Source organism: Arctopsyche grandis, chromosome 10, assembly GCF_051622035.1.
Source record: "Arctopsyche grandis isolate Sample6627 chromosome 10, ASM5162203v2, whole genome shotgun sequence".
NCBI lineage: Eukaryota > Metazoa > Arthropoda > Insecta > Trichoptera > Hydropsychidae > Arctopsyche > Arctopsyche grandis.
The window spans coordinates 13,692,756-13,716,287 of NC_135364.1; the positions used below are offsets into that span (position 1 = coordinate 13,692,756).

General features: G+C 36.1%; 1 protein-coding gene across 2 annotated transcripts in view; it reads right to left on the reverse strand.

The window, feature by feature from the left end:
• The window catches only part of LOC143917622 (semaphorin-1A-like), a 200,418-nt gene that overhangs the window by 15,824 nt on the left and 161,062 nt on the right, over window positions 1–23,532 (reverse strand). For both annotated transcript variants that reach the window (XM_077439199.1, XM_077439198.1), the window contains 2 exons: window positions 7,508–7,696; window positions 401–503 (listed from right to left, as the gene is read on the reverse strand). In XM_077439199.1, coding sequence (XP_077295325.1) covers window positions 401–503; window positions 7,508–7,622 — 218 coding nt within the window. In that variant the 5' untranslated portion in view covers window positions 7,623–7,696. The remainder of the gene's footprint in view (window positions 1–400; window positions 504–7,507; window positions 7,697–23,532) is intronic.

Sequence of the window (23,532 nt, forward strand, 5' to 3'; positions counted from 1 at the left end):
GGATATATGTACAATATCTGTGCACCAAACCATCGATATATACATACATATATAGTCTGTAATATAATTTAGGACCAACAAATTCGGTATACTATATTATGTTACCGTAACTCAGACGGAAGTGGATGGATTCTTATCAACGGTGTTTTTTTTCAGTTTCCATCCACTCGAGTAATGCCGGGCAATGCAAGTAACTCGATTGTTACTGTCTCATATTCAACTGAGTGCATATATGTACATACATAGTGATGCGATACATCAAGAAACACACTGCACTCTGCACTCAGATACATACATACATATATAGAAAATAAACTAGTAGGCATGAAGTATGAACTTCGAAGGAAATGTTTTAAAAATATAATATAAATTCTGATATTATATAAAGTGTGATAATTACCTGCCGCCAATGAGTATCGAGCTTTCATCGTGATTCAGCAATTTGAAGAAATTCTTGTACGATGCGTTTGAATGGCCGCCGAACTGTGTGGAGATCAACTCTTCTGCAAAAATATAAATACACAATATTAGCAACTGACGCATTTTGACATTGAACGTCGAATTTCCGGCATCGATTGAGCGGGAAATTGAGAACGCCATACTTATACTATGGAAATCGGTCATTGTTGTGTCGAAAGTGAGTTTAATCCCTTAGGTGGAGAAGCAAGGGCACGACGCGAGGCGCATTCGCGAAGAAAAGCTCGACCTATGATAAATATTCAAGCTTTTGTATCATATACCTGAAGAGCAGAATTAAAAGAGCGCTCGCTTGGATTTAATACCTTAGCGATTTATTTAAAAAGAAAATGTATTCATTATTGAATATTTTTGAGAGAGGCTGATATTTGATAAATCTGCCTATCCAGCAGTGCATTTCAACAGCACCGCTCGTTTTCAGCACGTTCAAGCATGTTTTGGACGAGTTTAAAGCAAAATATAATATACATTACGTATCGATGAGTTAATATCGTCACAATAAGACGTTTTAAAAATTATTCATATACACTTTCGTAAGTACGGGTGCACATACCACTATGACGTCACGTCATGCTTTGTTTGATACGTTTCAGTGACATAGTTATTAATAGATTGTGTCGTTTGCTGTTGTTTCAGTACGTCACATACATATTCCGGAAGATATGAATGTGTTCATAAGGAATGCACTAAAGAATATTTTTTGTACTGCTGTTCACGTGGTTTGCGTTTGCGTAAATTGCACATGTCCACACATAGGACATAGGCACCTTTGTTTTTAAACCCCTCATATGTACATACATATTATGGTAACATTAGTATTCCAGAGATATTTGAAAACGAACCAAATGGGAAAAATTCGCAGATGGAGTCGTGTCTTTTTAATGATTCTACCAGGGCGGTGGAGTCGGATCAAAATTTACCAAGTGTATTTTATCATTCGACTCCGACTTCGGCTACAACTTGAACGATTTTAGTAAGATCCACTTATCTTGCCAACATATAAAATTGTAAGTAATAAAAATAATAGTGATTTTCAAAACATAAAAAATAAAGGAAATGAAAAAAAATCATTAAAATTGACATGCAAACCTTATTTATTAAATTATTGATAATGAAACAGGTATAAATAAAAAGCAAGTACATTCATAGCGTATATGTATGAATTTCATACACAAATAATAATCGGTTTTCGCCACAAAACATTATAATACGTGCAATTCTACGATTTTATTTATGATGTAAAATCATGATCTATATAAATAAATTATTAAATTTAAAATGTATTAGTGGATTTACTTCAATACAAATGGACAGTCTAGGTGATACATGCCGTAATACTATTAATTAAAAGGAGTCGGAGTCGGTTGATTTTTTACGACTCCGAATCCGACTCCACGGCCCTGGATTCTAGTCTTGCTTGGGTAAATTATTGGATTGGTTCATTTATCGTAAAAATTTATGTCATTTGAATTAATCAAACTATAATATGTAAAATAACTAGATAAATTGAAGTCAAATTTCTGACACGTTCATATAAAAAATACAATAAAAGCTCAAATTCATATAAAAAATACAATAAATGCGTATGAAATGTACAACATACGTGGGTATATTGAATAATTAAATTATAATCGTAATGTACACATGAGGAATTGAAAAATTAGCGACAAATAATCGAATTATACGATGTGTAGGTCATGCCGCGCAATAATTGCGGCAGTTACGAGAGCGTTAATCGTATCGTTAAACATTTCGCCGCGTCGCGAGCGGACATTACTGAAAATTTACGACGTCTCCGGAAAATAAATAATGCCCCAAGAGTACACACACACAAACAAACATGGAGGAAAACCGGAAAAGCGCGCGAAGCCGCTCAAGCGGGAAAATTTAAAATCGAGTTCGGCAATAAGTCGCCGGTATAGTGTTGTAATGGTAGTTGTAGAGTGTGCATTTTAATTTGTTTCGAGCAGTTTTCCAACGGGGAAAAGTTTTTACGAGCGCGCGCTCCGCCCGGAAGTGGGGTTTTCCTATGCAAATTCCCGGTTTGAAACTCGAATGCGAACAATTCACATTTGCGCTGCTTATTATCGACAATAACGACTGAAATTACCGCCGCGTAAATATTACACGAACGGGATTAACTTTTCATTTTCACTAATATATAACGATACACTGTATTATAATATATAAATACAGCTCAAATTTCTCTCTTCTGTTTCATTAAATAATGAGTAATAGACACGATATACAATACACATTGCATAACTCATAAAATCATTGACAGATCAAACCACAGCACTTGTGGTCAAGTTAATGCCATGAATGAGATATTTTTAAATGAAAATTTAGCAAATGGTATAGAATTCGATTGCGTTAAGCGTCACGACGTCAGACACGAGCTCTTCTTCCGATCTACTAGATAAATCAATCGTCTCGCTAGCTAATCTACATGAAAAGGATATCTGTTTTTTGTATAGATAGATTCCTATCGGTCACGAACGAAATGTGCCACGGTGAAAAGTGGATTGGATTGGTTTTATAAAAGCGAGAGAAACTGGACTGAACGCCGACGACCATTTTTCTATCTGGTCTGGACACTCTAGTTTGCCCAAGAGACGTATTGAAGTGCGCAGATATTTGAACTGCGCCATTATTCTCACACGGCATAGGATTAGTGAGGTCGAAGTTCACGATTTAAATTCAGGCGGTATTTTTCGATCATTCGCAAAAAGCATTCTTAGAACAACATTAATTAAGTCCATGTGTGGGAGATCAAAACTCAGACCACTCGATTCAAGTGCAACGCTCCTTAACTGTGTTTTAAAGTACACTCAATCAAAACGATTAGTTGAGTAGCATTAACCCCAGCTGATTAAACGCCGTGTCAAACAGAGTATTATTCAAGTTAATACAAAGGTCGCAACAAAAGGGCGAGAAGCTCAATGGCAGTAAAGGTTAATAAGAAGGATTAACGAATATGCGTGAGTAGAGGCAATTATGCAGAAAGGTATTTTATCGCGTACAGGTGTGCGACTTTACAACTTATTGCAATGCCCGTTTAATCCGGCCTACTAATTTATTTAGTCCTAACGGTCTGCTTTTCGAATCCATTAATAAACCGTTATTTATACATATGTATATAAATATGAATGGGTTTTATATGAGTATGGCAAGGGTGTGTCGCAGTGGTGCAATAACTATTCAGGTTGGATATCCACACAGCCGCGAAATGGCACGTAATTGCAAAGGTTCTCTAACGGCGACAGCTGGTCATGTGGCGAAAATCTGATATTGTTGTCGGCGGACAAACAAACCCAGTTATGGTAGATAGTTTGGCTAAAATGCTTTCGCGCATACGAGTTGCCAAAGCACGTACTGTGTTATCCGGATTTTAATCCTATTCAGATGCCTTTTATTGGATTTAAAGACACTGTGTGTTGAGTGTTTATTCGATTTGTTTGAAGATTACCAGCATTGCTTGTAGCTTAGGGAAAGGTTTAGATATTATGCAAAATCGGAGTTGAAAATATTTCTACTGGTGTATAAACTTTTAATAAAGTGTTCCAAAGCTCTCTGTTAACTATTATATGTATACAGTTGGAGAATTTTTGATACATTGGCTTTAAAATGCTTGAAAACATTGATATAAAATGAATGTGAATTGATAATATTTTAAGAAGTACATTAAAATTTTGATATAAACGATTAATGCAGGTGAGGGTTGTCCGTTTAAGTCTTTGAAAGTACGTTATATAATCGGCCGGCACGCGTTAAAACTGCTGCAGCTGTGTGATCGCTGATCACTAGGTATTGGATGGTAATTAGGACAAATCATTCATGTCTATTATTAACTTCGTAAAAATATTTTTTATGCTCTCTTGCACTCAGCACTGTTGGAACGTCTGTTGTGAGTTTTATCTGTCATATTTTTTGTGGCCATAGTCTTAATCATTGCAATAAGTCATTAGAGCAATGGAAAATAGCAATACGCGTTCCAACAGTATTGAATGTAAAAGAGCAATAAAACAGTTTGTCTACGAAGTTAAAAATAGCCATAAAAAGAAAATTAAAATAATGACCATCCGATGTCTAGTGATCGCATGCTAACTCATATCATGAGCACATACAAACATTTTTTTGGGGGCGATCCAACCGAGAGATTTTTTTAAATTAGGGGTGTAGCCTATTTTTTGGTAATCAGGATTTTATTTTATAATTTACGCCATATATATGTACATATGTATTTTTAAATTTTAGGGGAGGTTCTGACCTACTTAACTGCACCTGTGACTTATATATGCATACAATTAGACACAGACGATAGACTTCTTGTCAAGTATTTGGGTTCAGACCATGCAAAACAGAAGCGTTGTTTATTAATAATCCAACTAAATATAAAAAAACGCATTCTGAACCTGGCATACATACTACACAAGTAGTGGATCGTGGACGATTAGCCTAATATGTTTTCAACAATTTTCATATTTGTTCAGAAAGTTTGTTAAATTGAAAATTTTCTGTATATTATGGATGTACATATACGAGTATATGGCGAAAAAAACAATATAAAAACAAAAAATGTCTGTTTTTTAAAAAAATACACACATCATACTTTGAATAATACATTGGAAACGTCCGCATCCATATCGCGTATTATATAATTCATATTTATATCGTTCGCGTGCTCTTTCTGTAAAGTGTTCACTTTCGTTTAAATTTTTGAATTCACTTTGGGAGCACACGGCGTAAGTCTTCACGTTTGGGAATTTGGGCAATTTATGCGCAAAAAAGCCCTACAAGACACTTTATACAGCACCTGAAGAGGCACACATCACGTCTCTTCAAATCCCAATTTTGCAATAAAATTTCGGACGCGAACAAATTGGATCCGAGATATGCCGAAGCACACACATAAAAAAATAAGCAATATATATGTATATATATTTTATTTTTATTTTGAGAAGCAGACGGATTGAAATTCTGTAACTGGAAACATCAATTTGTAAATTTACACACACATATGCGATTGATTGTAGGCGTTTGTGAACGTTTTAATGCGCCATAATCGCACGTTGCAGATTATCAATTCTGATTGTGGCCTTTGCCCTCTTTGTTTTTTTCATACGATTGCCAAAAAACATAATAAAAAATAGTTATCCAGTCACAGTATAATGCACATTTGACAGTATTTCAATTTATCGACAGTTGCCATGCTATTGTCGCCAGCAGCGGTGAGGATTATAGACGCGAAGGAGAGGTCAGGAAATTTGTGAATTATCTTCGCCATTGTGTGAACGTCTAAATTGTATTCGATTGAAAGTATAATACAAAAAAATGCAAAGTTTTTTTTATTTTTTATTCGCGAATGATTGACAGCGCGTCGCGTGTACACACAATGGGGGCTCCATGATAGGGGCGAGCTGTCAATGGGGGTGAAATTAATGAAAGCCGCACTGCCGAAAACAAGGCGAAATACTCCCCCTCCCCTATCGGGCCGAAATGCCTATCCGAGTTTGGGGTTTTTAGAAAACAGAAAAACTGTACCCGTTGGATGAGGTTCCACATTCCCGAGAGAAGGCTGCGGCTAAGAAAATCGATCAATCATAGGGCCGTGCAAAAACCGTCGACAAACCTCAATGGGATGAACTCAGCATGGACTCTTATATGTACATATGTACCTATGTATATATTTAAGCACATTAAATAAAATCAAGTGTTGAATGTTAGAATAAAATCCAATTTAAAGAGTAATTACGCATGATTAAAAGGTTTATGTATAAACGGAAATGCGAAGATACTGGGATTATACCTAAAGATGGTCTAAACTGCCTAACTAGTAACTACATAAATTATTACTTGCCAGCAATCGATCTCATATTTTAAACCTGCTAGCAAACGATCAACTACATATACTCAGACCCCTACATATACGCACTTACACAGATAATGTAATATACATATATAACATGTGTTAATGGAGGTGAACGAATGTAGTCCAGAATAGGAAAATACAGAATCGAAATGTGACGAATCGATTCCTATACAAAACTATTATATATGGGAGAAAATTTATGTGATTTTCTTATAAGGTAACAATATTATAAAACTAAATCAAATTAATGCAGCGTGATTATTAATGTGTACTTAAATATAATTCTATAGATCCAGGAATAAGGTTCATTTACTGCATCCAAGTTTTATATATATCCTACACGAATATTTTCATTCTGCACAGACAGAGCCTATGAGTAATAAATCCAAACTGCAACTAATCGATGCATTTTATAGCAGTGAACCGAGTCGTAGCAATGTTCTTGGCGCCCATGGCAAATATCTAATTTGGCTCCCCTTTATGTTTTTTATTGTATTACATAAAAATATATATTTATTAAAATATAAAAATGGAACAATCAAAATAAAATTACCACAACTAAAAAATATATTTTTTTTAAATATTATAAATACCCTCATATTGCTAACGAAAACATTTTTATTTTTTGTGAAAATAAACAAAACATGTACATACACAGGTATATTTTCTTTTTAATTTATTTATTATTTGTCTGAAATAAGCAGAAAAAAAGTGCCGCCAAAAATCCAAAATACAATAAATTAATCATTTTTGAATTTTCAGGACTAAAAAAATGTCATGAATTTAAAAAATGTATCGGAAAGTGATAGCTAGGTACAAAAAAACGTAGGACGAAAGCACCGGGTTAATTTTAAGATTTTAAAACAAAACTAAAATATTTTTTCCTTTTCTATTAGAATTATTGTAGCTTGAAAGTTTCTATCTAAGTCGGTTATTATATTATCAAAAATTATATTTTTCACTTATTCATATTATAATGTTAATATGCTTAAATTTTATGTCCGATCGTGACCGATAGTCGATTTTCAATAGTTTATGATAATTTGAAAAAACTAAAAAATATGGCGAGGGTTAAGCGCGCCCTTGCAACCGCCCTGATGCGACTGCGTTGCTACGGCACTGGCAGTGAATAGCAATGGGAAGAAAGAGTGAACTTACCATATTTGAAGTAGTGTTTTGGGTTCGGATCCGGGTTCCAAGCGACTACGGTCACCAACAGGAGATGCGCAGCAATCAAACAGCTGGCATACATGTAGGGTAGGAGTTGCGCCATCTTTTAAGACCCACTTCAGGGGTCTTCAGCAAACCTCCCCGAGCGTCTCATCGTCGCCACGACTCGCAGCCATCCTGAAACGAGACGAAAAGGTTGGGTGAAATCGCTGTTGAATCGGTGTGTTGAGCTTATTTCGATAACCAGTTTTGAGTTTTTAGCCGTGGCCGATTAACGGACGTCGATATTCTCTTTATTGGCCGATAAAAAAACATGTGTAGTTTGAAATGAAATATTTATGTGGTGCTTCTAAGATGTGTACCGTTATGGGCGAGCTCTCTCACCTGGGGAATTAGCATTCGAGCGATACATTGTCGAGACGATTGGATACATCCGAGCAACATTAAAAGGAGACAAATGCTGGTGGTGCAAGTTTTTTTTTCGGCGTTGAAGAAAAACTGGTTGTTAGCTTTTATGTACGATGTTGAGATTCACTGAGCAATTTGATTTTGATATAAACTTAAAATACGCGTGTTTCTGGTCTGTAAATTTGATGTCTTCTGACAGAATTTGATTAGGATGTATGCTAAAATGCCATCTACAGTGAAATATCGGTTTGAATTAGCATGTTAATAACTTGGAACACCGGTTTAGTTTTAAATATGTATATTTATTTTATATTTTACAGATCATTGAAGGCAGTTTTTAGTGTATATACAGTAGAAGTAACTTTTTTTTAGAATTGGCAATACCGACATATAATTGGACATTATAACGGATACTGAACTTCTTTACTGTAATTTTCAGTTTTAATGAAACAAATTAATAAGCTTCCAGAAGTTCGCACCCAGTGGCACACCTAGAGGTAGAGGATTTTACCCCCATACATACACTAAAACCAAAGAAGAAATAGAAAAAGATTAGCAGTTAGTCCAAAAAAACTATGACCTCAGTAATTCAAGAGCTTTGTAATAAAAAAATTGGATTAGATGTATTCTATAAATAAATTTTTATAAGCACTTAATAAATTTTATAGAATTTGCAAAAAGAGAAAGCAAAAAATTATCCGCATAACCTTCTTCTTCTTGTTAATGCCTTGTCCGCATCCGGACGTTGGCGACCACCTCGTCGATTATTTGAATATATCCGCATCGGTCTTCAGCGGCTCGGAACAGCTCTTCGGCGCTCATATCGGTCCACATGCGCATGTTTCGAAGCCAAGATAACTTTTTCCTGCCAATCCATTTTTTTCCTTCTATTTTCCCCATGGTTATCAAACGGAGAAATTCGTATTTTGGACCCCGTATCATGTGTCCGAGGTACTCCATCTTTCTCCGCTTGATGACAGAAACAAGTTCCCTGCCTCTCCCCATCATGCCGAGGACAGCTTCGTTTGATATCTTTTTGGTCCACGGAATCTTCAGCATACGCCTATAGACCCACATCTCAAAAGCTTCAATGCGGCTGATCATCTTGGTTTTCAGAGTCCACGTCTCACATCCGTGTAGTAATACTGTCCAGACGTAGCTCTTCGCGAATCTCAACCGCGTATGAAGATTGAGATGCTTGTTTGTAAGGGCCGCCTTCATTTTTACAAATGCTGTTCTAGCCATCTCGATGCGGATTTTTAGATCTTCATCTGGGTCCATCTCTTCATTCAGCCAGGTACCCAGGTATTTGAATCTTTTTACTCTTTCTATCACCTCTCCACCCAAGGTTAGATTCCCGGTGTCTGTTTGCATTCTATCTACTATCATAAATTTTGTTTTCTTTAGATTTATGCGCAGACCTCTTCGATTGCTTTCTTGATGTACACGGTCTAGAGATCTTTGCAGGTCTGCTAAATTTTCAGCGACTAGTGCCGTGTCATCAGCATATCTTATATTGGTGATCGTCTCGCCGCCCACCTTGATGCCCTCCGCCTCTTGGAGAGCATCGTGGAAGATGGATTCGGTGTAGGTGTTAAAAAGAGTAGGTGATAGGATGCATCCTTGCCTGACGCCCCGTTCTATAGGAATCTCATCAGTGAATTGATCATCGACACGTACTACTGCAGTCTGATTCCAATAAATATTTCGTAGCAATCTGACATCTCTGTCATCCAGGCCAATATTTTTTAATGTTTCCATCAGGCGAGCGTGTTGGACACGGTCAAAGGCCTTTTCAAAGTCTATAAAGCAGATGTACACAGGTTTACGGACTTCTCTGCATCTTTGGAGTAGTGTTTTCATACAGAAAAGGGCCTCTCGGGTACCCAAACCTTGTCTGAACCCAAACTGCTCTCTGCTAATCGCCTCTTCACACCGTGAGTAAATTCTGCCCTGTATTATCTTTAGTAGGATCTTCAATGTGTGACTCATTAGGCTAATTATTCTGAAGTCGCTACACGTCCTCGCGTTACTCTTTTTGGGCAACGGGATAAATGTGGATTGTAACCAATCGCTAGGTACTTCGCCTGATAAATATATTTTATTATAGAGTTTTGTTAGATTTTCTATGTTATCGTCGTCCAATAACTTGAGAAATTCGGCAGGAATCAGATCCGGTCCAGTAGCTTTCCGACTCTTTGCTAGTTTTATAGCATGTTCCACTTCGGATTTCAATATATATGGTCCCGTTTCTGGATCTTCAATATGCCCTCCGGTTTCTCTATTGTCTTTAAAGAGCAATTTTGTGTACTCGGTCCATTCCGATTTCTTCTCATCCATATTTAAAATGATTTTTCCATCTTTATTCCTAAGGAGTATGAAATCTTTTTTTCTGAATGATCCTGTTGCTTCTTTTAGTTTTTTATGTACGTTAAATTCGTCGTGTTTTTCTTGTAATTTTTCAATTTCGTTACATTTATTTTCCATCCATTTTTCTTTGATTTCTTTAATTTTCCTTTGAATTTGGCGGTGAATATTTTTATATTGTGTTGGATTATTATGTTTGTGTTTTCTACGTTCTTCCATTAAATGTATAATTTCATCCGTCATCCAAGGTTGTTTTTTATTAATTATTTGATTTGTTTCAAGAAACTTTTTCCCAGATTGGGTCATTGCTGATTTCATACCTTCCCACTTTAAGTTTACATTACTATTTTCTTCAATACATTTTTGTTTAAAATTTTTATTGAGATCTTTTGTAAATTGTTCGTGGATCGTAAGATTTTTAAGCAGCTCTAAATCCAATCTTGGTTTAGGTTTTGATGCTCTTAAAATCTTTTTCAGTCTTATCTTCAATTTCCCACAAAGTAGATTATGATCGGATGCCACGTCTGCACCAGGGTAGGTTTTCACCGATTTTATACTATTTTTAAATCTACTGTTTATCAAAATAAAGTCAATTTGGTTTCGCACAATATTATCAGGACAGTCCATTGGGGATTTCCATGTGTATAATCTTCTTTTAGGTAGCTTAAAGAAAGTATTCAAGATAACATACTGCTCTTCCTGGCAAAACTGAACTAGTCTGTCTCCTCTCTCATTTCTTTCTCCAAGTCCGAAGCGACCAGTTATACCCATTGTTTCTTCGTCTCCAACTTTGGCGTTGAAATCTCCCATTATAATGTTAACATCATGTTTTTTCGTATATGTCATCAATTCTTTGATTTGTTGATAAAATTCTTCAATCTCATTTTCTTCTTTATCAAAAGTGGGGGCATACACTTGTATTATGTTAACATTTATAGGTTTTCCTGCTAATTGTATCATCATGACTCGTTCAGATAACGGAATAAAGTTTCTCACACTTTTACTGATGTCGTCTTCCAGAATCACAGCAACACCATTCTTATGAGTGCCGTCAAGCGATCCCGAGTAGTAAGTCGTATATCCATTGCAATGCATCGTTTTTCCTGCTCCAGGCCATCTAGCTTCGCTTATGCCGAGCATCTGTATTTGGTTTTTTTTCATTTCTATTTGCAGATTTTCAATTTTACCTGCTTGATACATGGTCCTAACGTTCCATGTACCAATTTTTCGTATGTTCACCACTTTGAGTCCGGGGATTCTTAGCACCCCTGTCCCATTGAAGGGACGCCGGAGACTCGGGGCCGTGGTTTTAGGTTTTCTCTTCATGGTGGTTATACTAGGGATATGAGAGCACAGTAGTTTTCCCCAAACCTTCTGCTCCGCAGAATTCAAACCGATTGAGTGGCTGCCACGTCGCTTTGAATCTTCCATCTTTTGCCGTTTTAGTATATTGCATATACTTCCGCCGTGGATGGTACTGACAGAGCTGCTGCCCACTGCCAGGGAATTTTTTTATGGAGTTTCCTTCTCTATGAAAGGTGTTACGGTACCTTTCAAAACCGGGTTGTGCTTTTGTTAAGCGGCGGCACTTACTCGCCGCTGACCTGAGACCGTCATAGTGTTGTGTGACATTTTATAGAGTGAAACTTACCACGGATTCACTCATCACCACTCTTATCTCAGCGCTCCTTGTCCAGGACCACCATGTCGCCATGGTAGTTGACTACAAGAGTCGTTCCCCTATTTGCAACTTGGGGACCTGAGCGGTTGCATGGAGCTCTGCTCTGAGCTTAGTAATTACTCCGTGCGGACGGACGTGTGTTTCCATTTATGATATATTTACATATATTGACATTTTATTCACAATCATAATATTTATGAAATTAGTAATCCGCATAACCACTCGACTCCAATTAAATTTTGAGTGCGCCATTGAACTATGTATTATATGTACTATAATTAAATAATAAAACACGTGTAAATGAACCTTTTCAATATACATTTTGAATACGACGAATTTTCAAAAGTTTTAAGCAAATTAATTTTAATTATATATTTATTTTTACTGTGGTGTCATTACGGGATTGCCTATGGCCAATTTTGTAAATTTATACATAATGCATATATAAACTTATAATATTGATATAAATTTTATATTAAATTCAAATAATTCTGACAATGAGGATAGGTGGACACTTTGGTAGGAAACGTTTAAACAATGAAATCAGATAAATTGGCAAATTCTGATCTAGATCCAAGGTGTGGTCATCAACACCGAATCAGAGCTCGAATACGTAACCCTTCAGCTGTTAGCCTGTACGCTAAACACTGAAATATGTTGCTGGTTAGGTGACAAAGACGGTAGCAAAGGAATATTATGTACATATATAATACTGTAATATTGTACGTATATAAAACACTAAAATAAATCAATACGATAATAATTTGATTATAACAAACTAAAATCAACAATCTCTTTGTAAATCATGTATATACATACATATATAGATGTATACATATATTTATTTTGAAAAATGATAAATTTTTGGTCGTATATATTGCGAACGAAACATTTTAAATTGAATTTTGCCAATATTGTACAAAAGCGTACATTTCGCAATTTTCATCCCTATCTAACGATACTCGGAATTTTAAGGTTCAATGAAAATTGTCACACAGCACTATGTAATTCATTTATGATATTTTAGCACACACATACATATGTACATAGACATGAAAGCTCCACATACAATATAATACACAATAGTATTAAATGATATTATTAATAGCTACGTACACACACAGGTTCAAATCGGTCAAGTATGATAATTTATAGTGCGTCTAACTGGCAATATATAGGCGTATTGTTTCGCAGGACAGACATAACGATCTGGCCGGTGTTCGTTGTACCACCAATGTACGTATACATTATGCTAGAAAATAATAAGTGAACATTGCGATCCGAATCTATAATAAACCTCGAAAGGTATGTGACAAGAGGAAACGCAGATTGCGTCCGCCTGAAGTGGGTCGCGATCGAGACAATTGTGTTTGACCTCTGAACGAATATGTCAAACAGACCGGGTATAAAAGACATAAGCACGGTCATAACTCAAAATAAACGATGCTGAATTATGCACGGGAATGTTTGAGATGTGCTACCCGCAGGTAAATTATTAAAAGTATGAAATGTGTTCACGTCGAAGGGAAAGTGCGTGTTTTATTTGCGAGTCTGTATTTTTCGGGATGCGGTGGTGGTTTCACGATGAATAAAAATGTCGTTGAATATTTGAAAGCGCGTTGTAATTGATTGATGTGCGTTTTTATAGCGGAGTTTTTTCTTTTTTTTAAGGCGACGCGTGTGGCACAACAATGCGAAAATTCTGCTCATTAATGAGAATTCATTTTTATTATTCGTATGGAAGCGCGGTGTGATATATGTATGTAATTCAAGGTGTAGTAATGAATCCATACAAACACGGTGTGCTATTTGTATCGTAATGTAACGTGTTTGTGAAAATACATTATAATACTTCGATTGAATATATAATACATATGTAGGTTTGAATCTAATAATACAATGTTTGTTTAATAATATTGATTTTAAGTGCTATCTCCTGTTAAGTGTTAAGTCCTATCACAATTTGACAAAGAATGTGAATGTATGAGTACATATAACCAGCAGCGTTGACTAGTGGTTAGCATATTATGCTTTCGAGCGGAGTGGTCGCGGTTCGATTCCCACTAGTAGCTGTTGGCCAGACCATGGTTTGTGACTCCAGGTCGATCTTTTCCTTTTAGAGTTTGCTAATTTTTCTGATTTTTATTGTAATGGTTCCTCTAAATTTGATATTTCTTTTCCAATCTCTCAGAAAAAAGGTCGTGGGTTCAAGTCCCGGCCAAATACGCTGCTAGCGAGATTTTGTGGTTATTAAAACACAGATCTACCGTCTCCTGCTAGAATTTTCCGATTTCTTTAGCTTAATTATAGTGACGGATCCAATAAATCGGTATCCTCCCTCCCAGTTTCTCTCAAATTCAAGTTATTAGCATCTTGAATTTGTTGAATCTTATAAATGCTACCTACATAATGTATTTCTCGCAAGTGTATTAAAAAAAATGTTGATTGTCCATAGATGTCTCTATTGTATTGTTCTGTTATTTTTGAAAAATTGTTAGTACTTATGTATGTACGTACAAACCACATGTACATATCTATGTATATGTGTCGTCTGGGGGTAATTTCTGTCGTGGTACATAATATGTATGTAGTAACATAAAAGATGCATATGTATGTATATGTATTTATCACGTTTTTTTTTATTTATTATAAATTTTATTTTTGAGCAAAATTAATAAGGTAGTTTAACGATATGTATGATGAATAAAAAAATCAATAATTGAAAATATGATATTTTCAAACATGATATTTATAAATGCGTATTATATTGGCTGAAATCGCGCATTCGGATTGTTTGTTTTACGCCAGTTTAATTTTTTCGCTATTTTCACGTTACAAGTATTTAATATTCGAGTGCATATATGGAAATGGGTAGACGAAATTAGGAAAATGTGCGTGGTGAGATGGATGAGATATGCGCAAAACAGAGACGATTGGAAGCGTGTTGGAGAGGCCTTCATCCAGCAGTGGATGGTGAATGGCTGTAAATGATGATGATTTGTATGTACATACATATGGATGTACACAAAAAAAATAAAGAAAATGTTTCACGTTTATTAATATTGTAATAGAATATGTTATTAAAAAAAATCTTCTATTACTCGTCAAATTTTCGTATTGACTACATATGTACGTACATACATACATATGTAGATATAAATTACATATTATAAATTAAAGTTGAGTAAGTACTTCAATAATGTTTAAATCGAATGTAATATATAAATAAGAAAAGCTAGTCAGATTTTATGACTACATTAATAAATATTTCTCAACTTGACGATAGCTTTTAAAGATTTTTAATTTCTGCGAGTGACTTTAATAGTGTGATATAAAGCGTCCATTTAATGGATTCCAGAGAATGTAATGACTAAACAAAGTAATATAATATAAATAGTAATACACAACTAAAGTTTAGCATTGAAAAGTGAACGGACACACTATGAACTACGGCGACAAAGAGAACTGCTGCGTTGGCTGCATCACGATTGAAGATGAATTCATAAAAACTGTATGTAAACAAGAGAAGATGTGCTGCCGCCAGTTTAGTTTGAAATGTTACATAGTTGCACAAGTCTAAGAAGTGCATCAAGCAGAGGTGCATCCTACGAGAGAGAGAGAGAGAGAGAAAGATTGCATCACGGAAGATCGCCTCCAGCTGCAAAAATCGACGACGGAATACACGAAGAGACAATGCCGAGCCAAAGCATACGTACTTGAAAATACTTGGCAACGGGAAGGTGAGAAACGGTTGTTGAGGATCAGGAATGCTCTTTATCACATTGAAAGTACCACTTTTGACATAGAAGTACGACAACTATCCAAAAGAGTGCACTTCAGCGGTAGCCGCGACACAAATAACGGATGCATAAATCTGAGATTATCATTTACATAGCAACAATACTCATATAATATGAGTCATATCGTTAAAACAAAAGTTGGCTCGGGGATTTAGTCAGTGCAGCGTGGCGAAAAATATATGAAACTAGTGTTCTGCCCGTTGATAATTCAACGGGTGGTTTTGGAAAGGAATTGATACACGAAACACACCCGAGGCTTTTGTCGATACGGTCTCAGCTACCTAACCCTCATTCCACCCAAAGGTGCCCGTCCATTCGTATACATGTGTGTGTCTTCGTCAGAGCTCACGGCATGATCGCCTGCATTCTTAGGAACTTCTAATAATTGTTATATTTATTTGTTTGTTATCTCCATACTTGTTCATGCAAAAAACACACATAAACCCCTTCCGTGTGTGATATATGTACATATGTACATTACATTGTAAGCGATATTATTTAAATGATATTTCTACCAATTTTAAGATAATTCGTTTTAAATGAACATATTGTAGCGTGGATATGTAGAGAGGTTTCCGAGATTGAAGTGAAAGACGCAACGAGTAGTTGTAGAGGTAGTTTATTGGTGTTCCTTCGACGAACCAGCTCCGAATGAAGCACGGAACAAATCCACCGAATATTTATACACAGCGTGTACTTTCAACACAGACAAATCATCGGTTGTGTTGTATATACAACAGCCAAATCACCTTATTGGCTGTTGTATATTCATTCGCCGAGGCCTTTTGGCGCCAACAAGTGATCATGTGATCAGTGCACGACGAGCACCATCACCAATGTTACAATATAAATTATATTTAATTGCAATTTGAATTGATACACGAGCTACATCTAGCAGCTAGTTTCAGCATGCACCGTCCTTATTGTCGATTCAAACATACATAGATACATACATATGTATCTACAATATCAATATTTGTGGTCGATTTTAAGTGGGGTAGCGGGAGAGTGGCGTGGAGCGTATAACATGTGCTCCTGAAATTGAGCGATTTGGAACGGGTGGTGTCAGCGTCAGATGCTCTGCGCGGGAGCGTACACACATACATACATCCACAAAGACACATTCATTCATCATTTCGACGCAGGCGAACAGGGAGCGTTTAATGAGCGATCGCCTTTTTACTATTATTAATACGCGCGCACGCCTATAAATTAACTTACACTGTATTTATATATATATAACATATAACATAATTTTAATTCGTGTATCAATTCCTTTCCGAAGCCACCCGTTGAAATCAACGGGCACAACACTAGTATATAATACTTTGCTAATTATAAGAGTATTTCAAATAAAAAGTAAGTACTTACTTTCTTAATATGACACATTTTTGAAAGAGATGTCTGTTCTTATAATGAAAAAAAATCGTGATATATGTATGTACGTATGTATGTACATATGTACGTTGAGTTGATATACAGTCTGGTTGATTTTCACATGGAGTGGGCAAATATGGAATATATAGTGCGAGTGTTGTAGCTCACATACATATGTATGCAATAGTAATGAAGAAATAAATAAAACAAAATTCAAGCAGTGGACCAGTACGTTGAGGTTGCCAAAAATTTGTAAAAATTGAATTTGGCGACCCACCCGCAGAGCACATAATAAACATTTTATACGGAATGTGTATGTGTACACAAATCCGCAGGACACGGCAAAGGTTTTCCATCGTGATTTATTTATACGAATCGAAAGGCAAATATTGAATTTCTATTACACCTCGCACGCTCCGAATCGTACATACATATTTATTTGAAAAGGAAAATCGACACGCGATCGAAAAACTCATGATGAATTTTATTTTATAGCGAAAGATTGGTTTCACCGATACCGATGGAAAATATTGAGTGAACACTACTGATATTTCGGGGCGAAGTGAGCGGGGAAAAAAAGAAAGTTTAGCGGTTAAAGGGTTTATGCCGACCGCTATAAAGTCGACGGACTGAAAATTTGGGTCTGTTTTTAGGTCAAATTTTACTGTTTGGCGCAAAGGAAAAAAGTTTAATACGCAACGACAAGGGGTCGAATTTACGATGAAAATAAAAGAAAAGAAAAATGCAATTTGGCGAGTTTTCCTCATCGGTGATACGCATAGGACGATTTTTCGAAAGCATTTTTATGCTTGTGAAAATTGTTAACGACTTGGCGTTCGAAACAATAGCGACGTAACATTTTAATCTTTCTTGTTCGCTTTACATACAAAGTTGTATATTATGTACAAGATAAGATATGAAAACTATGTATGAAACAAAAAAAAACTTAGATAGCAAACTCCTTAAATATATGTGGTTTAGTGTTCTGCCCGTTGATCTTCCAAATGGTTCATAATAAAACCACAGTTTATCAATCGAGGGGTCGTGCGTTCGAACCTCGGCCGAAATCGAAAAATTCATTCGGTTTTGTTGAAGATTGCGAACAGATCTATCGCTGCTAGCATGATCTGGATTGCTAAATCAGTCGAATCTTATTAGAGTTTGCCGGTTTTTTATCCGACAACTATCGTTGAAACGGATGCATATAAAATTTGGGTATCATTTTTGGTCCTCAACTCACCTTTCACAAACACATTAAGTCAGTCGTTGATGTTTCCTTTCGTCGACTTGGATTTATCTTGAGATATGCTAGGTTATTCTTCAACCTTTGTCGTCTCGCTTGTGAGAAGCAAGCTAGAGTGTAATGCGATTGTGTGGAATCTGCATGAAGCAAATTACTCTCTAATGATTGAGAAAGTGCAAAAAAGCATTTCTTCGTTTCCTATATAGGAAAGAGTATGAATATTATCCATATCTCTACCCTACTCTTTTCCTTTTGGGCGTGCTTGGGTATAATTCCCTTGAACTTCGGAGAAACTTCTCATTAATTCGTTTTGTTCTCCAGCTACTACGTGGTAATACGTCATGCCCGTCGTTGCTGGAACAGTTGGGACTTTATGACCTTAATAATTATGTGCGTGGTGGACATCATAATTTTATGGTTATAGCTCCTGCTCATTTTAAGCATTGATTCTAAGCTTTGCTTCTATTCCAAGAGCTATTCGACTTCTCAATGAAATCATTGCTGCTGAGCCTGAATGCGATATTTTCCACCTTAGAGAGCGTACATTATCTAACCTATTTGTCTGGTAGCCTACGCTCATAATTATTTTCATAATTGAATGTGATGTATGAGTGGAATTTCGATCTTCTTTCTTCAATTTGTGCCTCGATGTTTTATCATATATTATAAATTATATTTTGTTTGTTATCTTATCACAATGGTCCAAAACCTCTAAATAAATAAACTATAAATTATTAATTAAACTAACCAGTATATGAAGAAAAAAAATTGGTACCATTTCATTTCGCTTCAGAAAGCAATGGAAACCGTTCGATAGCGTGTAAAACCACACAAAATTTTATATGAATAATTTCTTTGCATAGTCATATACATATTTTTATGTATATAAATCTGCCTGAAAACAATTCGATCGTATACAAACAGATAAAGTTAGACACATGAGAAAATCAACTGAGAACGAATTCTCATGTATTAGGGGGGTTTGACCTGGTGTGCAGATATCTGAATCGGTCAGAGTGCACATGTACCTACATATATGTATGTATGTATGCAGGTGACCAGAGAAATGCACTCTTGAGACATCCAAACTTTCAAAAATGCTCAATGAGAAACAATGCAATATAATTTAACAAAAAAGCGTCAAGGGGTATTTGTATATTATCCAAGGGTGCTAACCTTTTTTTGTGGAATTCTATTGCGTAAGTTCTTTTTGAGCGCCTTTGAAAATTATGACTTCTCGAAACTGCGCTACTATTCAGTGTAATATAGTGCATCTTTCCGGGAACCATGTATGCAAACATGTAAATAAAATGTCAAGGAATATATCATCTCCTTGTCAACATATATTTGACGTCAACGTTAGATTACTTTTAAAATTTAAAGCGATACGTCTTGATATAAAAGGGAAGTTCAAGCTAGTGATACCAGCTGGGTTTTCATGTATGTACATATATTTCGCGAAAAAAATATAAAGTATTCCCGTCTGTGGCGGGCAGATTTATACGCCTCATCCTGACGTCTCTTTCACTATTTGCGTACATACAGAAATGTACATTATACATGCAATTGTAGAATAATAAGGGTCTGCAGAATGAATAGCTCGCGAGTACATTACCAAGTTGGCGAAACAAGTGCACATAAATTCGTCGAAGACGACATAAATTATCGCCGAGGGAGCCCGGAGACTTTTATTTTCGGCGGGGAAAAAACCGCCAGCCGGACTAATTGTGTTAACACGGGAGACGGTATCACACCAGTCCGGTCCGGTTCGGTTCGGTTCTGGTTCGGTTCTGGTCCGGTCCGGACCGAAAATAAACAAAGAACAGGGACAAAAATTAAATTAGAGCACGACCGGTCCGGATGAAATAAAACGGGGGCATCACGTGATGTCATAACTAATTCAGCTGAAATTATACCAGGAACTGAAGACCGGCTCATTCGTTTTATGTGTATAATTATAATAATAATAACAATACCCTATTTTCACTATTGTTTGTTTTTATACGGAAACTCTCCGGATATAATTTTCCCTGCGTAAATTATTTCGTTATATAAAATTTTCCATGCGAAAAGTCTAATGTCGAGTATGTGGCTAATTTACATATTATCTTCATGCACACAGTTCTTGTATTGTTAATATCAAACTCTAATGTAATATTAGCGTGTGATTCCGTTGATGTTTGTAGTCTATTTATTTCAATTAAAATTCATGTTATCCAACGCTACATACATATGTATGATCAATAATGTAATAAATGAATGAAGGATAGGGGTTGCATTGTGTCTCCGATTAGCGGTATATTACATATTGAAATTGTGTCGGAAATCAATTGATGGCGTTTGTACCTAATCAATTTTAGTTAAAAACGAAGGGTTAAAATTGAATGTATCAATTGATGTTTTTAGTTCTGTAATATGAATTTTAAATGAAAACTTATTTACGCACTGTAGATAACAGATAATCGTTTATTCGATTCGAGGATATCGGTTTATTTCATTCTTCACAACAATTGAGCTAGAAAATTCGGAAAATTCTAGCAGGAAACGGTCGATCTGTTTTTTTTATTAATAAAAAGATCTCAACTGCAGCGTTTTTGGCCGGGACTTGAACCTACGACCTCTATACTGGTAAGCCATAGCTACATACATATATGCTGTTTCATTGCTGTATTGTATTATATTGTCGTAAAAATATTGTATCCCGCTTGCACGCACGCAATGACAATTGTTTGCGAGCAGGATGCAAGATGAAAGCCACGCCTATGATATTATGATGTGACTTAAGTTTACAGAATACCAATTAATACAAACATGCGAGAATGGTTTATAAATAATGCAAACGATATAATTAATGTGTTCCTGAAATGAATAAATCTCTCATACCAACAGGCGTATATTCTATTCAACAATTTCACAGAATATAAAACAATAAGATTGGATACTGCATACGAACATATAAGGAAAACTTTTCTCCGAACTTTGCAAAGAGAGCTTTGGGTTTTTGAATCCCACGCAAACCGGAGATGCCGACTTGACACACCCACGCCAAACAACCCATGGCTTTGATCTGGGCATGGCTGTCGTCACGACCGACCACAGCTCACTCGATGACAAGATGACCCGAACATGGAAATCATCTTCACATACAAATCGTGTAAACAATGAAAGAACCAGTCTCAAGGAATCAATCAAGCATTTCTTCTGACAGTGAAAATGCTATGTATTTTCAATAAATTACACGTACGTGCGTCTTTAATTGACCTATGTGAATCAAGAGGTGAGCGTTTTAATTACGCATCACATTGACGAATTCCCCCTTTAGAAAGAAGGCAGACGTTTAAAGAGCAGGTTAATTTGTTACTCTGCCCACAATTGAACAATTCGAATTATGCGCGTCCGGGGAAGAGGCGTACCCACTTTAGAAATATGCAGTGGAAAAAAAATAGTTATATGACACTAGAAACGAGTTGGACACACCGCACCCACGACTTGCGTAAAATATTTCTTTGAACGTGTCTCGTTAGCTTGACGTTCGTACGTGAATGCATTGCACATCTCAAATTCGACGTGGATTTTCCGGAAAAGCATAAATCCAAGACAGACTGAAAGATATCGAGAAGTAAAATCCCACGGATTCTGTGTTAAAGTTCACTAAGTAAGTAGACGCTATCGCAAGCTTTAAACTAGATACATATGTATGAACATATATACATACAATATATAGGCCGTAACCGTATATTTAATGCAACAAGGAATTAGAAGATTTAGTAAAAATAAGATAGTATGAAAATGTAAGTATTGTATGGAATATTCATACCATTAAAACATCAACTCAAAATTTCCGTGTGTCAAAAAGTAAATTGTGTCATTAGCATTAATGTTACATATGAATCTGCGAATGATAAACACGTAATCAAACAACTGCAGCAGTTTTAACGCGTGCCAGTCGATTACTTTCGCACTAGCCCGGGTTATTCCGTTATATCGAGGTTTTATAGTACTTACGTCAAATTGCTTACCTTAATGCATAAGGTATTATATAACACTCAGGCTACAAATTCGAATTTAAAATCCTCCAATTTCACGTCGATGCAACTGTTAAAGGAGGGATTGGGCATTAAGGGTGCTTATATTGTCGTTCATCGACGCCCTCCCGTCTATCTCAATGATTTTATTAATTGAGTTGTTGTGTAACTTGAAAAAAAAAAAGAATAAACTCGCAGGGAAAAGTATCAGAAACACACACATGCACGTTCCGAAAAGTCTCAGCGGCTTTAGTTGTTAAGAAAAGTCGGGTCGGAAAAATAGTGGCTGAGAAGGATATCGGAGTATAGGATAGGTACATTTTTTTGAGGGTGAGTCGTAAAGCGTCCTGACGTTGAGGCTATAAAGTCGAAAATAGGAGCATCGTAGATATTTTACGTTAAAATACAGGCATTATGCGAACGTCAAATTAGTCCGCGTTCACCGCGGAGGTGGATTTATACGTGTAGGAGGTCCTTATGTGGAATTGAGTGATTCTAAAACACACATAGTGCAAAGAAATAAAATAAAAAAAAGCGTAGACACGCATAAGTGATCGTTGAATGTCAGAAATGATCGGAAACGTAATGAATTCGTAAGGTAGGTGGGTGGGCGACAAACGTCACGAATTGAGTGTGTATGTAAATATTGATAAATAATTATGACACTTGATATTGCACTTCGTAAATCATGAAATGCAGCAATACGTATAGCGGTTTTTTTTTCGAATGTTTTGAAAGTGAAAATGGATGTTGTGAAAGTTGCAAAATCGTCGATTTTTTTTACCGTACTGCACAAATATACTCATAAATATGTAATAATCAAGAATTAGTGTTACGCGCGTTGATATTTCCACGAGTGGTTTCTGAAAGGAATTGGTATATGTACTATACCCAAGGCCACTGCGGTTTCAGCATGTACAGCCCTTGCAGTCAATTTGCATCCCTCCCTCAGTCCACCCCCGCCCAAATTGCCCCTTCATTCTATTCCCGTACACTTGTCGTCCGCGTACAAATGAGCATGTATGTATGTATTTGTCAGAGGTCCTGCATTTTTAAGTACTCCTGTGATTCGATCGGCTGTTCACGTGAACAAATTTTAATGAACAATAGTG